This window comes from Crassostrea angulata, chromosome 7 (genome assembly GCF_025612915.1).
Source record: "Crassostrea angulata isolate pt1a10 chromosome 7, ASM2561291v2, whole genome shotgun sequence".
NCBI lineage: Eukaryota > Metazoa > Mollusca > Bivalvia > Ostreida > Ostreidae > Magallana > Magallana angulata.
Genome location: NC_069117.1, coordinates 40556432 through 40577015, shown reverse-complemented (window position 1 = coordinate 40577015; position 20584 = coordinate 40556432). Strand labels below are relative to the sequence as shown.

The 20584-nt window shown below is 31.6% G+C and overlaps 1 protein-coding gene across 9 annotated transcripts in view; it reads right to left on the bottom strand.

Moving 5' to 3' along the window:
- LOC128192196 (protein vav-like) overlaps positions 1–20584 on the bottom strand; it is a 30992-nt gene that overhangs the window by 6049 nt on the left and 4359 nt on the right. For 3 of the 9 annotated variants that reach the window (XM_052864692.1, XM_052864694.1, XM_052864693.1), the window contains exons 2-26: positions 20316–20562; positions 18346–18462; positions 18089–18144; positions 16711–16809; positions 14743–14848; positions 13833–13934; positions 13584–13652; positions 13284–13484; positions 12713–12808; positions 11950–12021; positions 11603–11676; positions 11443–11461; positions 10389–10480; positions 9948–9993; positions 9225–9245; positions 7516–7614; positions 6952–7061; positions 6630–6719; positions 6258–6289; positions 5958–6023; positions 5484–5510; positions 4911–5021; positions 3016–3042; positions 1740–1861; positions 1068–1130 (exon numbers count right to left, since the gene is read on the bottom strand). In XM_052864692.1, coding sequence (XP_052720652.1) covers positions 1068–1130; positions 1740–1861; positions 3016–3042; positions 4911–5021; positions 5484–5510; positions 5958–6023; positions 6258–6289; positions 6630–6719; positions 6952–7061; positions 7516–7614; positions 9225–9245; positions 9948–9993; positions 10389–10480; positions 11443–11461; positions 11603–11676; positions 11950–12021; positions 12713–12808; positions 13284–13484; positions 13584–13652; positions 13833–13934; positions 14743–14848; positions 16711–16809; positions 18089–18144; positions 18346–18462; positions 20316–20525 — 2127 coding nt within the window. In that variant the 5' untranslated portion in view covers positions 20526–20562. Of the gene's footprint in view, positions 1–1067; positions 1131–1739; positions 1862–3015; positions 3043–4910; positions 5022–5483; positions 5511–5957; positions 6024–6257; positions 6290–6629; positions 6720–6951; positions 7062–7515; positions 7615–9224; positions 9246–9947; positions 9994–10388; positions 10481–11442; positions 11462–11602; positions 11677–11949; positions 12022–12712; positions 12809–13283; positions 13485–13583; positions 13653–13832; positions 13935–14742; positions 14849–15750; positions 15851–16710; positions 16810–18088; positions 18145–18345; positions 18463–20315; positions 20563–20584 lie in introns of all 9 variants that reach the window. The other 6 variants (XM_052864695.1, XM_052864697.1, XM_052864696.1 and 3 more) reach the window with 6 other exon arrangements.

The window sequence follows — 20584 nt, the reverse complement described above, 5'->3', positions numbered from 1 at the left end:
TTCATTTGCAAGCCCATCAATATATGGTTGTCCTTGGTTTCAAAAGCAGTTACAGACGTCCACATATATTTTTCATTTACAGTTTACAAACTTGCATATTTCTGCACAGAATTTTAAAAATAAAGAAAATACAAAAATCGCCATTACAGTTTCAACAACAAACATCAAGAGAAGAATTTTTTTCTGTATATAGAGTTTACGTATATTAAATCTAACTTTTCTCTCCTTATTAAACCCTATTCAACACAAAAAAGAGTTTAGTGTCTCAATAACATAAAATCAATGTATTCATAGGGTGTAATTGTAGTAATTTACTTTACTTGAATGTCATCAATGCAATTTCGAAAGTTACATGACTTATATTCCTTGGCATTCTTTAGTAAATGTCTATATTTTTTCATTTATGACCACCAGTAATACAACAAAAATAATCATCACAATTTACTTATCTTCTCTGTTGTTTAAGCTAACTTTAAACTTTTTCATATTCTTTCTTGAAAATATTTTGAAAAATCTTCCAAAAACATTGCTTATTTTCTTTTTTAATATCATTTTGATCTTATTTAATGACCAAAAAAGAGTATACCGGTAACTAAAAATACTGGGTTTGGTATAAGTCCTATCTTTAACTGAAAATAATCTTTTCAATAAGATTGTTCATTTTGTTGTTTTTCCCCCCATAAAAATTTTGAATTCTTATTTCCTTAAAGATATATTGGAGCCAAAGATTGAATATTTGATGAAGGATAAACCATACACACACACACAAAAAAAAGTAAACCATTCTTGGCAGAGAAGGGCATTTCTGGGTCACGGGCTATTGAAACATATATAGTTTTACATGCTGACTGAGGCAAGTATACTTTAAGCTTCATGCTTTAAATAAAAATTTTTACCAAAAAAAAAATGAAAACCTACCAAACTGCATTACCCTCATATGATTTATGCTTCTGTTTTTAAACAAAAGTATTTCGGTTTACAGTATTAATGGAATCTCAGAAATCAATCTAGTTGAACTTCCTTGTACATTCAATTTCAAAAGGAGAAGCAACGTGTTTAGTACATACCTTGTTTTCTATTTCTTGAACCAGCTGTGAAGGGAACCAGCCTTCGTCTCCATTCAGCAGTCCCTGTAATGTGCAATTATGATTATAATGCCATTCATACTTTTGTTTTTCTTTCATAAGCCCTATAATTTGGCGGGGGGGGGTGGGGGGGGGGGGGGGGGGGTGGGGGGGTGTCTGTTAGATAAACTTTGCATTTTATATCCAAAAATTAAGAGACTTTTCATTTTTGGCAATTTTTTTTTTCCTTTTTCTGATTGATGATATTTACATACCTGTTTATACTTTTTGGCCATTGAATTTTTTGTGTTTTAAAAGAAACCACAAAATTTAGTACCCCATACGAAAATCCAGTTATTTCAATTTGTGATATATGCATGTCAATAGTGTTTTTAAAAATATCTTTTTACTAAATGTAAATAAAAAACCAATACTGGTATGATTAGGAATTTTTAGTCCATTTCATTGTCATCCTATGTGCCCTCACATATTGAGGGTACATTTGAATTAGGGCCAATTACTTCCCTTTAACCATAACTGAATTGAAGTGAATTTAAATTGGGTCAAAACCTTTTATTTGAGATTTTGTAAAAATGACAAGTAGGATGAAAATATTCATCAATATCATTTTAAACATTAACTTGAGAAACTTTTAAACATTGTATATTTTCTTACCTTCCACCACTGTGCATCATTGTTTAAGAGTTTTATCACATCGTCTTTCTGAAAGCGCAGGGCAGGGCGACCGCCCCCAGGGTTGGGATTACCCGTGTAGTTACAGAGAGCCCGCACCTGTCCTGTAAAGAAATAAAAAATTCAATTTAAAAAAATGAAATAAAATAAATTTGAATATATTACTGATTTTTTTTTTTTTAAGGTTAGAATTCATCATCATTATTTAACTTCTTATTCATATTGAATGTGAAGTACCGGTACTAAATCATAATATAGGAATTCATGGGCAGTCATCTGCAAATCAAGGCAAAATTGATGATCTGAGTAGATACTGTGGAATCATTAGATTTCATGGTGACTCAATTTTCATTGTATTTGTGGGTATATATAGCCCTCCCCCACAAATTTACATCCTCAACGAAAACGAATTTAGCAAGAGTTATATTTGTTAGTGAAACTGAAAACCGACGCATCCATAAAATTACATCCCCACAAATAAGAAAAAAAAACCACAGTCCACGAAAATTGGCCCCAATGAATTTAAATGATTCCACAGTAAGTGATAAATGTGACAGTGAGGTAATCATGCATGTTCCAATTCACAACCCTTGTAAGGCTGCAGTTTTATTTATTGATATTCGATAAGAATGAGAAAGGTAAGCAGTGAATCACTTAAATGGGTTTTCTAAGCAAGGGTACAAAAAAAAAAATGAAATGCGAATGGAGTACAAAGAATGTTGGAGATGAAATGGTTACATAAAATAAAACTCAGAATAATTAAAAATTCAAAAAGATATTACTTTGAAGACAAACAATATTCTTTGTGTTGAGAAAGTGCCTGGTTGTTATCATGAAGTGTTTAATTAAGGCAGGGAAAAAAAATTCCTGAAGCTAACCTCAAGCTTCTTGAAGCAAATTCAACAAATTTTTGAGAAATTTAAAATATGTCTTTTATGATTGACAAAGTACTATAATACTGGTTTGGGTCAGTCAACCAAATTATAGGATATGAAGCTTTTGTGTGGAAAAGATTATGTATCAAAGCATTAATCATTAATATATAAGAAAATCACAAGTAGGGATAATACATGTAATAGTCATACGACTTTGAGGGATTGTCTGTTTAGGCCAGGAATGCATGGCATATGTGTTAGACATTTGTCAAAATTGTGGCAGACATTCTTAATTTGAGAGAGAGAGAGAGAGAGAGAGAGAGAGAGAGAGAGAGATGCATTCCACAGGTTAAAACAGAGGTTAAACGGGTGGAATCACTTACTATGTTGAACATGAGTGGGTGATCTCCCTACAAAGTGTAACCAAGTCAGTCGATGAATGGATAGAAATATCGATGAAAAAAAAAAACTACTCAAATTTAATGAACGTAATCTGATCACACCTCAGACTTACTGGCGTAGTATTTTTAACAAATAACATATTAATTGAGTACCAATTATAAATATAAATATCCAATACCAAGAGTTTGGAGATAATATTAATAAGATGATAACAAAGAACATGAAGTTGAAGCAGATATGAAAGAAGTTAAGACCAGTTAATACATAAAATTATTTCTGGTATTCAACTGAACAAACATTGGATTTAGAACCATTTTAACAAGGCCTTGGACTATCAGTAGGATTGAACTATGTATTTCTTGCATCAAAAAAGTTAAAAATGACGCTGGTTTCAAGTGAAATATACAACGACTGCCTAGTCTATGCTCAAAAACCAGACAAATCTTGTTGATTTCAAAGAGCCATGGCTGAGTGGCCTTCAATGAAATAGAGAGGCCTAATTACCGTCACATTGCTGTTTGACACCACTACCCGAAGTCCAAGCTCTTGTTAAAATGGTTCTAACTTTGTTTTCAAACCAATTAATGATTTGATTTGGGAATTCACACTGCTTTTATCTTAAGTGTGATAAAATCCTAAAATAATCTGTTATGAGCTGATAAAGAAATGTAACAAGTGTGAACAAAACCTTACGATGATATTGGTAGTTTTGTATAAGGAACTCAAATATTACAGCATAGATAAAAATTTTCATATCAGCCACATTTCAAAATAAGGTCATTTAATGACTTCACGAGAATATTTTTTCTATGTATGATATTAGGTTGGAAGACAAATATGGTGAAAACTTCAGTAACAAAATGATTGATATCATTAGTTCAATAATGATTTAATGAAGTGTAAATATTTATAAAGTTACTTCTTAAAACAAGAATCTATTAAAATGGTCACCAGAGTAAAATACGACCTCACAAAGGATTGCAATTCAGCAAAATATACAGGTAGAAAGCAAAAAGTTGCTCAAAAATCCAATTCAGTAAAATGGAGGATCAAATAGATCAAAATTCTGGTTAACTGTAAAGGTTTCAAAATGTATGCTAATGATTCATTTCAACATTAGCAAAGGAATATTATGTACTTGTGTAGGTAAAACATTAAGAAACTCGCACAAAGATCACATGAGTTAATCGAAAGTGATCGGTGTGACTCAGAGGACCCACATATAATGAAATCTCATTACTGTAGATTCCTAATTAAATAAGTTACGGTAATATCTGCAAGAGACACATCTCGTAGAATTTAAAATCTTGCTTTTATTTTTTAGACTGATGTAAATGTAATGAAACTATCATAATGATAAAAAATTCTACTTTTGCAATTTCATGTTCTGAGACTCAGGATTTGATGCAAAACAGTTGAATTGCAGAATTAATAATCTTAATTTTTACAATTTATTGTTAACTTACAGAAAGCATTACTTGACTAGCTCAATTAACTCAGAAATATGATTAATTATTGCATCATTCTAATAACACATAATGCATTCAAAGAGAATGCAGGGGGCAAGAGAGCCCCTATTGTTTTGCTTTATTTAGGAAAACCCATTTTTCCTGCTGTTAATAGAAATTTGAGTTATTGATTATTAATCAATCAAGTAAAGATTAAGAGAGCTAAAATCTTTTTCATGCAACAAAATCTTTATGACAATACGTAAGAAATAAATATTGCATGCAGAGTATATATATATACACACTCAACAATAGTTAACATCTACTGCCGAAACATTCCACAGAGCTAAACAACTGACGATCCAGATCATGCATCCATGTCCTGCAGATGCTTGCAGGTTACAAGTAACGCAAACAAAATGACTTACGTGTTTGAAAAATAATATCAGTTCTGCTACACTCAAAGCTTGATTTAGCACCACAAACTGACCTGTGGTGTTCATGAATGACTTCCATATATGTAGAAGTGTGAGAAGTTTCTGTGCAAACCAAATATAATGAGAATGTCATGCAAAAAAATGAAGGCTACAGAATGCAGACTAAAACTTGTGATAATAAAAACATATATTACATATTATAGTTTACAATAATTGACTTTCAGGAAATGTATTTTTTGTCATTGACAATTTTGGTACTTGAGATAAACAATTTTGTGTGAAGGGGCCTTTAAATCAATCAAATGTGTGCCAATCTATAGATTCATTCGATAAGATATTTAAACATGTATGTCTGCACTGAAACTAATATCAATTCTGATCAACATATGAAGTTTAAAAAACTCTATACATTGCAATCAGTTCTGCCAACTGGGTATATGACTTGTTATCTAATATATCAAGAGATAAACATAAATGAAAAACATAACCCAAAAGCATGCTAGCATGTCATGATAAAGGTTTAAAAACAAAAGCCATGGAAGGGAACCTCAATGCAAAGCTTACCCATCACACGAGCTGGAATAGGTGGTACTGAAAGAAAAATGGAGGATTTCCACAATCATAAACTCCATAATTAATTTCTTTGGAATTCCCAACAGTCTACTATCAATTTTCTTTTACTGCAATTCCTACCTATGTACTATATATAATTGTAAACTGGTTGAGGATTTATAAGTGAAAGTGCAGTTTTGTATTAATTTTGCAACAATGTACCTTAATACACTAGAATTGTATGAATCTGCTTCATTTTCACATTAAATGCTTGTTGGGCATTTCTTATCAATATATTATATGATTTTTTTCCCCAACTGGATTTCATTTAAAAACATTATCAAACATTTTCAATGTTTATAGCTTGATTACTTGCATTCCTGTGAAAACCAAGGACGTATCTGCTTTTAAATTACCGGCAACAGAAGTTTGTGTCAAAGAAGAACTTCCTGTTTGAAGCCTTGGACCAATTGCAAGAGAACTTACCTCTACTGCCTGTATTTGGCTTCTTGCCAATACACTCCTTATGTACGGCTATATCACTTCCTGGGTCTGAGAATACAAACAAAGCAAATCTTATTCTTCTTATCTTTTTTTCATTTAAGAACGTGTCAACGCTACAATTTGTTACTTTGTGTTTACAGAGCTTTCTTTTCTCTTTCTTTTACCTGAATCTCAAGATATCTAGCAACCAGTAGATTTCATGAACTAACACTTTGTGAAACTTAACCTTCACTGTAAATCTCATGATAAAAAAAATTACAAAAATGTCAGGAAGAAACTCACCTGTGCACTTGTAGCCTTGGAAAAACACACCTCTGGAGAAAAGAATAAAGGAAAAGAAAATAATATAAGAGGTTGTTAAAGATGTCTCTTGTTGAAAACAATAATAAATTTTCTCTAAAGTGTTCCTACAATATCCATGTTTAGGAAAGCTTCACAATTGTCCACAATTCTAACAATTGTTTTACATGGACAATAGAGTTATGTTATAGATATTCCAGATAATTCAATACATTAACAAAAACTTCTCCATACATCTGATTAGGTAGTTTCTCCATTACAAAAATTATCCCAAAAATATCAATTACTTGTATCATTTAATTTATTGTTTCATTTTATTCTTTCACTCATACACATGTTTAAACATGCCAATACCTGAGTAGTTTCCCACAGACACTGCATTCTGTTGGCTGGTCAAACGTGTGCATCACATAATTGATCCCCTGTGGGGGCGATGCATTTTCTCTGGAATAAAAAAGGGGATGCTCATTTCACACACAATGCATCAATCAACACCAGTTTGATTACGATCTTTAGACAATGGATCCATTGATTGAAAATGAATATTAACTTTTTAGTTTAATTTTTCACAAAAAAGAATAACAGTACATATTCTAATACATGTAACACTACAGATAGTAAATGTTTTACAAAGCGTCAAAACAAATATTAGAAAATGTTCTGCTACCATACTTACAATGCCAGTTTTATTGCATCGATCCATTTAGCCTTCATGTCCTCAGTTTTGGCAAAGAAGGAGAATGCATTTGAGCCATCTTTCTTTCCCATAACAAAAGAACTGTTCCACTGCAAAAATCAAAATAACCCAATAACTTAATAGGTTAAAAAAGCATGTTTTAATGCAGATTTACAGTGTTGTGTTGTTGTGTCTTTTTTTGTTTTTTTTTTCAGACTGAAAACTGACATCACAGTTCATTAACTATTACATGTATACTAAAATTTCTTCATCCACCTTCCCTCACCCACCCCCACATATAGAAATGACAAGAGAGGGCACCAATCCACCAATCACTCTATCCCCTCTCCTTAATTCATTCATAACCAGTCCACTAAAATCAGCAAAACTTGCTTTTCTCTTTGATACTTTTTATTATTTTCACACTCAATCCCCCCTCACCTCCTTCTCTGTTTACCTCACTCTTGCAGAATATCTTTAATGTTACCATTCTATCCCCCCTTTCCTTTTGGTGGGTGGGGTGGGTGGGGGGTGGGGGTGTTCTTTGGTCCCTAGTTACCGTACCTTATCTCCTCTGCGCTGGGTCTCCCTGTTGGCTGGTTGCTGGTCTTGAACTTTGTACACAGCCAGGATGATGGCTTCTTTGAAGCTGTATGATTCTCCCTACAAGAAAGCAACAAAAGAAATTATCAAGGAAAGGGATTTAACACTCATGATTAATAATCATTTTATCCAGACTAAAGTTTTCACAAGTTAACCTACAAATTTGCTAATGTACATATTGTACATGTAAATTTCCAAAGTTACAATGTATAAGTGAGTGTTTAATGGTAAATGCTGCAGCTTTGTTTGGTGGGTTTATATTTTTTTTTCAACTTGATCAAACGACCGCTTGACCCTCTTGTGTTTGGCTAAAGCTGAACTTAATGGTTTTAATGAGCTATTATTAAACTGCAGACTTTTGAATTTCTATTAGCTTAAAAATTAGGTTGCCATTTAGCAGGCTAATTTTAAATCATGGTATATACATGTAAAATATATTTTGACAACAAAATGGTCTACCAAATAGCCAAGACATGCAAACCATTAGGCACTCTCTCCAATGCCCCTCTTGATCTTCTTGAGAAAAAAAAATTGTATAATTCAAATATAAATTCAGCAGGGTTTTCCTTTACAATCAATATGAAGGTAAAACATGCATGAAAAGCATACAACATTCAGATGGATTTTATAATGATGAAAAGCTTGCAAAAATAAAGATACAGGTACTAGTCAAATAATCATTGAAAAACCATGATGCAACATTTCCAATAAATAAATACAGATACCTACCATCAAACATATCATTCCTTACACCAAATAAAATCAGGGTTTTTATCATATTTTTCAATGCTACTGTCTTACAATGAACTTTACTGTGCAAACATAGGAATTTCATAAATACACACACAAAATAATGCTAATTTCATTCCAAAACAAATACATGTACACTAATACCCGTGTCAAAATTTAATTGCTAAACCCTTTCCAATAGTTCAATATTTAGTGGTAATATTGTGCAAATCAAACACTACAACCAAAGGTTATATATAGGGACTTTTTTTTATTTTTGGTTTTAAAAATGCCATTTGAAAACATTATCTTTCTACCATGGGATCATATACCCAGAGTTTAGGAAACCAGTTGAGATTTTTTAAGGGATCACATCATCAGTTTGACATGCCATGCCAGTTTTAAATTTGGTCTATATTAGTACACATATCAAGAAGGATCAGGTCATTTCAAACAACTCAATCTTTCTATTTGTTTAATTTTGACTTGATATAAAAAAGATGTGTTACAGCTATGAACTTTCTATCTATGTAAGATACGGTAAATTATATTAATCACAAGCGACGAATTTCATCTCCTAAAATAGTATACCAGTACAAAGTATCTAAGTACATGTAAATTATATGAATGTAATGCATACAATGTAAAATTCAAGTACGGTTGGCAAAGCATGGAAATTATTGTGTTTAGGTATGAAAAGAGCAGTGTAATTTACCCTATGATACAGAAATAGATATTTAATGTAACGATTATTGAAACACACTATACATTCAAATACATGTAATTAATATTAGCCGAGCTGTTTGAGATTTTCCTGAAATCGTAGATCACATCACCTGGTGTCCCCGAGGTTTTTTTTAAGCGAGTTGAAAATTTTGAATACAAGTATGATCATTTTTTTCCAATCAGAATATAATTCTATACAACAGTTAGTGCCTTACCGAAAACAATCGATCCACCATCTGGGGAAGAGCACATAATAAAAAGAATCATTGGAAGGTTAGGCAAGGAATCAAAAAACACCCGAAACAAAAATCAAAACACTTATGGATGCAACCCTTTCTCTACTTTTTTTTGGTAAAATTTACATTATTTTTTAAGTAGAAGGTGGTCAAATAGTTAAGAGATTCTTTTCAGATTACATTTTCATTGATAGATGGTTAAATACATTTGGGATATTTTTTTTCCCCTTGTTTTAAATTTGCAGTGAAGAAAAGTAGCCGATATGCTTTTCAAGAAAATGGTTTTCTCTCAAAGAAGACTGGAATAAATGGAATTTGATTGAGAACCTTAAAAGGTGCACCCACCCTCTATAAACAAAATTAAGGCTTAATTTGAAAAAAAATAAATGAACAAAAAAAAAATACATGTAATTGACAAACAAGATTACTAAATGTAAAACATTACTACACAATAAAGACACAACAATCATTGAAACATTTCGTGCACAGAACACATGAAGTATGAATGAATGTATCACGTACGACTGTCAAAAGAGACCGTGTAATGTGCAATGCCATGAACTTTGAACTATGACTATCATTATCTGTCATGTTGTGCAGAGTAATTCGCTATAGTTAAATTCTAGCTAGTATGCTCTTTTGATTTCAATCACTGAAACAATATATGGTACACAACACAAGAGTTTAAGATTTTACACTTACCTTTGCCTTACACATAAGCATGACCTTGTCAAATAGGAAAATGTATCTGTTGATAGAAAGAACAGTAAAATGAAATTACAGCAAAACATGCTTATAACGAAGCCCCAGGGAAGGGCGATTTTGCTTCGTTATAAGCGTAATTCGTTGTATCCAGCAAGTTTACAACATGAAATAAAGTCACAGAGAATGAAAATAACTTCGCTTTAAGCATCAATTCATTATAAGCATGTTCGCTATAACAGTGTTTTACTGTAATTCATTAGAATATTTTTTGCAACTCCTCCAAATATTTTACTTGGTAGGTTAAATTTATCAATTTGAAAATGGCTTTTCTTACAAATGCAACTAAACACCTTAGAACACATAATTTTGCAGCCGATTACAGACAGTAGCACTTGATTCAGTAAAGAGGTTAAATAAAGATTACAAAGAGATACTCACCTAATTCTGATCTTGTTGTCTGTGTGGTTTTTGACTTTTAGTTCTCCATCCTTCTGTAGTCTGCCGTAATCCTTTAATGTGGTGTTAGCAGGCTGAAAAAGAAACCACACGAAAATCAGAGATCGAAGTTCACTCTGAAAAAAAATTAAATTCTTTTCTTTTCTGATTTCTGTTTATCTTTATAAGTCCTACTTTAAAAGGAGAACAGTATATTGAAATGTCTGTACCGCGGTACATGTAATTGTATGGAATTTTCAAATGGGTTTATTCCATGGTACATGCAATACATGTACCAAAATACTTGGATGTAAAACTTTTTTAACTGTAAAATACTAAATGCATAACATTGTCGTAATTCTCTGCATAAATAGCAATCAACAATAACTTTTATGCGCTAAGCTATCTACATGTATTGTCAATATAATACCGGAATATTTCAAATGATTGATATTGCCATTCAAAAATGCTGTTATGTAATGATACAAGTATACAGGTTGCTAATCTTTGCTGGGGAAAAATTACAGCATGCAGACTTCTTCGTATTATGATCCTATACAATCACGTACATGTATGATTTGAATGACTTTCATCAGTGGGTTTGCTATTAAAGCTATAAATACAGTTATTACACAATGAAATTCATATTTCATTAAATACAAAAGTTGCTACTCTATAACAGTAACTGCAAACTTTACCAAACAAATGCAATGATATTTTTTTTTCTTTCTAATACAATGGACTCTGATGTAAAACACAGGTTATTGGACATTGCAGGCTAATTTAAGAATAGATGTACAAGGGCACACAAAATAAAAAAAAACAATATTACAGAACTCACTGTTTTGGGTAAATACTGTACAAAGGTAATGGTTAGAAAGTGTGCATGTTCTACAATTGTACTTTTACATGTTTGTGTATATATAAGAAAAAAATTGAATATCTTAAGTTTCCAGCTTACTACATATCCACTGTAATGTTTTTTAAAAAGCAATTTATAATACGTGTACAAAAGAGCTACAAATTTTTTCGTTTCTAAAATGCTCGCGTTTCTTACCATCTGAAGGTCTCCGATGCTAAACAGAAATAAAGAAAAAGGTGAGAGGTCATTTACATCTTTACCACATTCATTTCAATATTGATACATATATCTAAAATGATATTTTGCAGCAATAAATTATATACATATACATTAAGAAAATATATATGGAGTTTACCTTGATTGTATTTCTTCGATCAGTTGAAGAGTTTCATTGTCCCGTTTCACTTCATTTACATAAAGAGACAAATCCTGAAATCATTGGTAACACAAAAATTATAAATCCAATGTAAACAAACAGTACAGTAAACTTAAGTTAATGCAAATTTTAACCCAAACATTTTTGAAAGCAGTTTAATAAATTTCAGCAATATTCAAGCATTCATCTTTGAATGGAATAAATAAAATGCCTACTCGCTCGCACGAATTCATTGTGAAAGTTCTAAACCAGCCAATCACAATCAGGCATGCAACTCTCTTTTAAAGCTCTGATCTTCTGAAAACAAATTTATAAAGTACACGTACCATCATGGCCTCAAGACCTTGTTCTAAGGAATCTTTATCCTCAGCTTGCTTCCCTGATTGTTTGATCAACTCCTGTAGAAAATTATAAATTAAATAACACTGGACTTGCTTTCCATTTATACAATACATTGTAATGTAGATTAAGAGATGTTTAATCATAAAGTTTTCTCTGACAATGTTATTGGCTAAGTGTATATTTAAACAATAAAATGCTTTCTTTTGTGATTCATTCGGGATATGAAGGTAGCAGCCTTGCAGGAAAAATACATGTAAATTTTTCCTGCAATGATCGCTACCTTCATATCCCGAATTTCGATAAAAAGGGCATGTCAATTTCAGTCCTGTCACTTTCAGCCGCTGCAGATTTTAACCAATCGATAAATGGGGCGTGTAGATTTCAGTCTGGCTGTTTCTATACAGCTATGAATTTTAAACTATAACTTTCCGTAAGAAATAGAGAAAATTATACTTGGTAGATGTAAATATATGCATATCACGCTGAGATTTTAATGTGGAAGAGAGTATGTTATAGTCAAAATACATGTACCTGTTACACTGGGTTTTTTTTTTTTTATTTTCAAAATGCAAAATTCATGAACATATAATGCATTTTTAAATTTCTAATTAAAAACATGAAGATATACAATGTTTGATCCCACTTCTTTTGAAAGCCAAAATAAATAAAACAATTTTTCATGGGAAAATAAAGGCTTAATTCTGTCATCATAAAGATATACTATGCATTTAATACATATATACTTGCCCTTAATAATAAGTGATATTTTAGGACTCTCTGCATTGGAACATGAAGTAAATCCCTAAGTTTAAATTTTCCATCATTTGCCAGCCGTTCACAATTCTGTCAAATATAAATCATAAATACCATAGAATGGGTTATACATATGAAAACTTGCTAAATATTTTTAATCTTTCTTTAAGCCATCAATTTCCTTTAAGTTTTTGCTCTAATGACGCTAGAATTGACATAGGTTTGACATGTGACCCTCCAATGCTTGTTTAGTGTACACAAAACACAGTTCTGGTAACAGAGATAAAAAATAGTGCAACACGTATGAGTATTAATATTTTTCATATATATAGTGTATAAAGGGAAATATTCACACCTTGTTGTCAGAGGGCAAATTTAAGAATGGGCAAATTCTATGTCGCAAATAAAATTTCTGTTAACACAACTGTAACTGGGCGAATTCAAGATGGGGCAAAACCATTTGCAAGTGTAAAAGGGGGAAAAAAAACATTGCATCCTGTATACAGTATATTATAACCTTAGATTTTTTTTTTGGTAAATAATAATTGTTTTTGCTTGAACTTGCCTCTATCTGAGTCCTAATGTTTTCATTCCTCCTGGTAACCTCTTCCAGCCTTTCCTGAGCTTTTGGCATGTCTGAACAGTAATTTCCATACAAAAGTAAACTTTTCTTATATTTCACAAATACTTCCCCTATTTTGGGTTTTCCACTAGTGCAAGCAGATTGCAATTCAGCTTGGAATTTTTCATGAACATCCAGAAGCTTCTGCAAAAAGAAACAAAAACAGCTTTAGTATGTACAAGAAGTTGAATATATACATAAAGTGTTGCAGTGTATCTACAAACAGTAGATGAATTTACTTACTTCTATGTGTGCAAATATGACATCTCTGTCCGCTTTTGAAATGATATCTTTTAAAGGTTTATTAAATTTCTAAAAAACAAAAAAATCATGATGAAATGTTTCGCGTTATTTTGTGCATTTTCATTTCAAAAAATTCGATTTATACAAATCTCCAATATCTAACTGTAAATCTAGTGAATGGAGACACAACACATGTTTCGTAGCAACGGCTTTGTTAATTATGAGTTATGTATTATTTAATTCATATACCAAATGGATCATGCGCAGTGCATCTACATAGTTTTTCTCTGTATCATGTAATTCCTTAATGCAATAGTCTCTCTTTGTTACTGGGGCTGGAAGCTCAGAAATCTGAAGAATAAGAAAAGGCAGTTACACAATTTGATCTTATAAAAATCTTTAGGATACAAAAAGTGCAGACATCATTTGAACCTACATAAATCTGAAAGATAAAAAAGGCATTGCATTGTATCTCCTGATTATCTCCTGCATTATCTAGCAAATTTCACACATTAACTGATTTGTCTGAAGTAATAATAAACAACCTTTAGAGTTAGTTTGTAATCATTTATAAAAATAAAATACAAAATGTTAAACGATCGTCGTTGAACATCACATCAAGAACTGTTCAAATGAAAAAAACTTTAATAATAACACTGGTACAACTAGGTGTATTACACAAAGACAAAAGATTCTACATTAAAAGAAGAAAATATTCATTCAGGAAAACATGAATCAGAAGAATTTACTAGGAAGGATCACATATGAAGCGTTTTTTTTTTAAAGTTTTGCTTTAATAGGCCATATCTTTCATATTTTATTAATTTATTATTTATCTGTTTCTGCTGGCTTCACCAAATTACAGTCAAACTTTGTTATTTTGAAATAGATGGAACTGTTTAAAAACTACAAGTATCCAGGTATTCGAGATATCAAGGGTAAAATACTCAAAAAATAAGTGGATGGGAATTATGAATCACTTCGACATATCTATTGTATTCAAGATATCAGTGTTCGAGATATCACGTTCAACTGTACATTTTTTTATTATTTTTATTTCAACAACTTATAATACATAAACTCTCTATCATCATTTATTTCTCAAATGGTGTATATATACTACAGTAAATAATTATAATAAAAAATCAATTATTCTTACACTTGATTCTCGCCTATTCCTTGTACATAAATCTTCATAAATTTCATCATCATCCTCTTGATAAACATGATCGTAGATTTCTTCATTATCATCTAGGTCATGATGTCTATCAAACCAAACAGAAGAAAAATGCATGCGGGGAACAAAAATAAAAACAAAACAAACAAGACAAAAACACAAAATAAAACACATTATAAAAGGACACATTACTGGTACTTTATATTCATAAATTTAAAAAACTTGTAATTTTTTAAGGACCAAATAAAAATCATGTTTTGTTTCTCTGCAGGCACTATTCAAAGTGTTAATATCTTAGCACAGATTAATCCCATATTGTAAAGGAGAAAAACTCAATGTTTTAATACTTAAAGTTAAATCGAGTTAATTAATCCCTTGCAAAGAAAATAAAATATTTTATCCCTGTCATAATAAATTCTGTAATTTTTCGCCTGAGAAACTTGCAATATTTTTTTCTGGCCTTAATTATCAAATAACAGTTATTTATTCTCAACTTTTGATAGAAATGTTCAGACTGCTAGATAATTTCATGAAATACTGTGGTTTCATTAATGTTCAAGGATATTAATTTTCGTGGATAAAGTGAAAATCAGTTTCAAGGATACATAAATTAGTGGCCAATGACCCTTTCAATACAAAATGTGGATAGAAATTGCACTTCAATGAACTCTTAATTTTGTGGATCAACCAAATAACGAAATCCACGAAAATTGGTATTCAAAGAATTTTGATGAAACCACAGTACCTTAAAATTGTCATTTATACAACAAAACCTTCTTTATAATGCACCAGTGATGATTTATCAATATTAACTTACAGTGAAGCACACACAATAGAAACTAAATACTTCCAACACCACCAAAGCTGAGGGAATGTGAACTCAACATAAATTCAAAGTTGCTACAAACTCAAAACTGAAGAGGGGAAAATGATGATTGGAATCATCATCAAGTCACATGACACTGTGCTAGGTCACATGACTTTTTGTACCTGAGAGTGAGACGGTTTTAGAGAACAGAGATCTTGATAAATCTTTTCATCTTCGGCTTGACTGGAAACATGGCTATATTCATCTGGCATTTCATGGCTCCTGTTTAGGTGAACATTGAGTTGACATGTATTCTTACCATGCCCCAAAGTCAACGGGTACAGGTTTAACAGGCTTGTGTAAATAAGACAGCATGTCTACTGTCAACCACTTTCTTAAGTTGAAACAAGTTCTTATCTTTTCTGCTGTATTATTTCAGAGACAAAATGGATAGAATAGGCAGGAAATCCATGATAATATTCTTAAATATGAAGTTTATAAACACTTAATATTGGATATACATGTAACTAGCCAAAAGCCCGAAATGTTATGTTGTATTTGAAATCACAGTCATGGTACATGTAATACTTTAGAATCATAAAATTTTAATATCTATAGGTAACTATTAGCCACAAATTTTATACGTGTATTGACACGTATTGACACACTGTTTATAAATTTGAGGAAATCATCTCTTCAAGATATGTAACATTCCAACCAACCTGTAAAATTTGAAAATTACACAAATGGCCCCACAAGTCTATACTGTCCCCTATATATTTCTTGTACTTCAGCTGAATGTTTGAACTTACATGTGTATATGTACTGCTTACAAAAAAGTTATGGAACCATATTTTTGCAAGTTAGATCTAAACTGATCACTTCCTCAGAAACAGTAAACTATTTATCAAGATTATTTTGATTTAAAAGTCCATCTCTACTACCAAAAATCATATTCCATTAAAATCTAACTCTTGTTGTGTTTTAAGGAAAATCTTACTCTGTTTGAAGACCAATCAAATTCAACATCGGATACAGATGGAAATTTCCTGAGTTCTCACATATGCAGTATGAGACAACTCGTTTGCCGAGTCTTACACATGTGAAGGAGAGTTAATTAAACATTACCCATTAAAACTTACAATGCTAAGTCTGGAAGATTTCCATAGATGTCGTCATCATCATCTTGGTATCGCCGGGGCGGCGGTGGCCGATGAGAGAACTGCTCGGGAGGAAAACCACTACAAAAGCATCAAGCAGGATCAACAACCAGCTCACAGAGGCAATGGTCCTCCAGCAAAGCATATGCACTGCCATTAAGTCACAAAGTTTTATTCTAATGGGATGTTTACTCGTCTGGTAAACTGCCAATTTGCACAGTTAATGTGCTTGGCCATTCTTCTACAGAAAACTGAATTTCTTATTTCTTATTTTGATTTTAAAGATTATACAGCTACATCATGCTATTCTGATGTACATGTAGTCTAAGTTAGTCTGATAAGTTAATACATTTGTATAAGGAGACGTGATCTCCTGTAACTTATTCTAGCTTTCCTAAAGATTTTCTAATCTACATTGTCAATCAGACCTTGTTAAATAGAATTTTGCCCATACTATTTTTTAATATAACGTATAAATTAGAGACAATGAAAACAATAAAAAAAAAGGTTTTTCCATATACACCAAAAAAAACCGAATGCACTATAAATGTAAAATAAATCTTACAATACAGTCCTGTATCAAATGGTTTTTAATAATATAGTCATCATTTAAATTTCATCATGTTCATACTTCCATATATTTATTTAATCTTTACTTCAAATCACATTATCTTTGAATTTGTATCACTATAAGAAGATTTCTTGGATCTCATGTTTAATGATAATAAAATCAGATATTTCACTATCTTCATACCATTCCGAAATCATTGAATTCAAAAACATACATGTATATCAATGATGGTTTTGGCAATACCGGTACTTTTATTTCAAACTAGGCAATTCGCCTACAGCAAAATGCTAAGTCTAGTGTAGCTGTGCTATGCTAAAAAGGTCTAGACTAATATTGGTTGCATGCCCAAAACTGTGAGCATGTTAAGAGTGTATTGCTGTATACACTTTCTGTTTCACGGTGGCATGCCACACAGTTAAAACTTGTTTTATGCTGCAGCAGTTTGAAGGAGCTACTCACTTGGCTAAATCTTCTAAAGAATTGTAATATTCGTGATCACATGATCGCGCGGATGGTGGTTTAAAGCCACTAAAACAAAAGTCAGTTGAATGAATTTCAATTGTCATATTGAGGGAGTTTATAATAACAATCTGAGAAGATTGTGCTTGAACTGAATTGTTAAGTGTGTTCGCCATCGACTGCAATAAAATACACAGGTGCCAGAAGTTGTTCGGGTGTATTGCAGTTCTTTGGTTTTACTTAACATGTAGTTTCCAATATGCAATTAAAATAATTTGATTTTAGCTGATGAAATATTTGGAAAACCATTAATTAATAGTTTGTACATACCTATGTCTCCTTTTGGCAATTGGTGTCTTTGAAAGTTTTGATAGAGTGGTCAAAACCTGAAAATTCATGCATTCTTTATTTTACAAAGCAGTACCACATAAAACCCCTTAAACATTACAAGCATAATTTTCATTTCTTTTTACAAAACTAAGTATAGTGATTACTTCATTAACTTCAAACTTTACATGCAGATATTCATCAAACACCCCCTCATAACTATAAAGTTCATGAACAGGTATAGTATTTGCTTGACATACCTTTCTGAAATCCCTGACCTCAAACAAGTCTAATGGGTCAAACAAATCTGAGGTGCTCAAACCAAAAACTGACTGGCATGACTGAAGAAATGTTCGAATATTCTTCAAGCACAAAAACTGAAAAAGAAGGAAGATTCATGAGTATAAACTTTGTGATTTTCCAAGAAATTAAATTAATATACCTTCACTTTTACCGATACACATGTACCGTTATTATAAGTCAATAGATTTATGTACAGCATTAAAATATACATGTAATGTTCAATATTGAAAATCACAGAATAAACTTTAGAAACACTCAGAGTAAGTAAGCACAAACTAAATAAATTAGAAAAAATTCTGTAAACCTACAAATAAAATACAACACTTCACATTCACTTTTTTAAAAACATGAAAATGATGAGTTGATGAGAACTACTCCACAAAAATTATGAGTTAACAAAATGAGCAAGTTGTAACTTACTGATTTTTCCATACACAATTATGATAAAGATTAATAAGAGGTAACAGAGGTTGCTCTTCGATATCTATCACACATATAAAAAATAATTTACAAAAAGGCATGTTTTCCTTATTCCAGCATTACTTATTAAGAAGTTGGGGCTATATGGATTGTGGATATCGGTGTTCATAGCTCAGTGCTAGAGCTCCTGCCTAGAGTTGCGGGACTCCCAGGTTTGATTCCTGGTTTTCAGCCATGTTTTCAATATGTATATGATAATTCTTCCTTTCCTATTACATTTGGTGAAAGAGCCTGGGCTAATTTTCGAGGGCTAAGATCATTTAAGGAGGGAGGAGTGTAGTAGTTGGGGCTATATGGACCATGGATATCGATCGGCCTTCATAGCTCAGTGGTAGAGCTCCTTACTATAGTTGCAGGGGTCCTGGTTTGATTTCCGGTCACACCATATGTTTTCAATATGTATATGATAATTCTTCCTGTCCTATTACAGTAATTTGTAAAAAAAAAATTGTTTGGAGATTGGATTGTTTTCTGTTTTCTATTATAAATTCCTGATAATTTTCTCTGCAGGTATTTTTATTCAATAATCACAGATATAATTATGAATAATAATCGCACTTTCCAGTAACATATATTTATTTATGTACAAAAATTATGTATTATATGGTTACCCATCATGAAACGCTTTTTTAAAGTTTCAATTAGATTTGTTTAAGTCAAAGACAGTATACGTAAGCTATGCTATTTTCAATTTTGCTTATTAAAATGAACTAATGGAATGCCACAATTTAAAGAACATTGCTGCATTACATTACTTTTCAAATAAAATTCAAGAGACATTCTTTTAAAGAATATGACTTTAAAAATCCTTAATTGAAATTATATAGCTACTCCACAATATATTATCTTTATTATATATTAACCTTAATTCTATCAACATGATCAACCTCATTGAAAAATGTGAAAAGGATTTTGAATGACAAAATAACAAATACCGGTATCTGAATTCTTGTTTTGTTTGCTAATGGTGTTTAGTGGTTTTTGGTTCACTTTGTAAAACCAGATAAAGTTTGCTTGAAAAGTTGTTGTGCGTAATTATTATTTTATTAAAGTAATAAACACTCACTGGCATTTAAAATTATTTTACAGTTTTTTAATAATCATTAAATCAATGGTTTTGAACATTAAAACAGTATGATAGACATTCTAGTTTCACACAAATACAAAACATCCTTTTAAAATAGTCTATATGCATCCGAAATTTGACTGACTAAATGAGGATGTAAGTTATGTCCCTATTACAGGTGTGATGAGTACTACCGTTGGCAACTAGGAAGTAATCGTTTTCATTGTATTTTACATAACAGAACAACCAACTTATCAAAAATTTCGAGTAAAAAAAACATAAAGCACAAAAATTATTTCTGACTTAGTTTCTTTTTTTCACAGAATATAATTTTTCATGATATTAAAGCCTTTTTAAAGAATACACAGAAGCTTTCCTGACCTGTGACAGCTGAGGCCTTTGGCTGAAATCTTTCAGATCCACTGAATTAGGTGACAAGGTGTTTAAAAGGTGACATATAAGCACTCCATCTCGCAAAGTTTGGGCTAAGTCGAATGCACTTGCATCGGGCTGTGTAGCTCTGTGTTCTTCGGGTAAAATGTTACATCTAACGAGCCAGTCAACGCAATGCCTCCATTCCTCCATCGCCATTTTGAATATGCTTCTCGTTTAATTGGGATTCCCCATACTGTGAACCAAAACACATAATA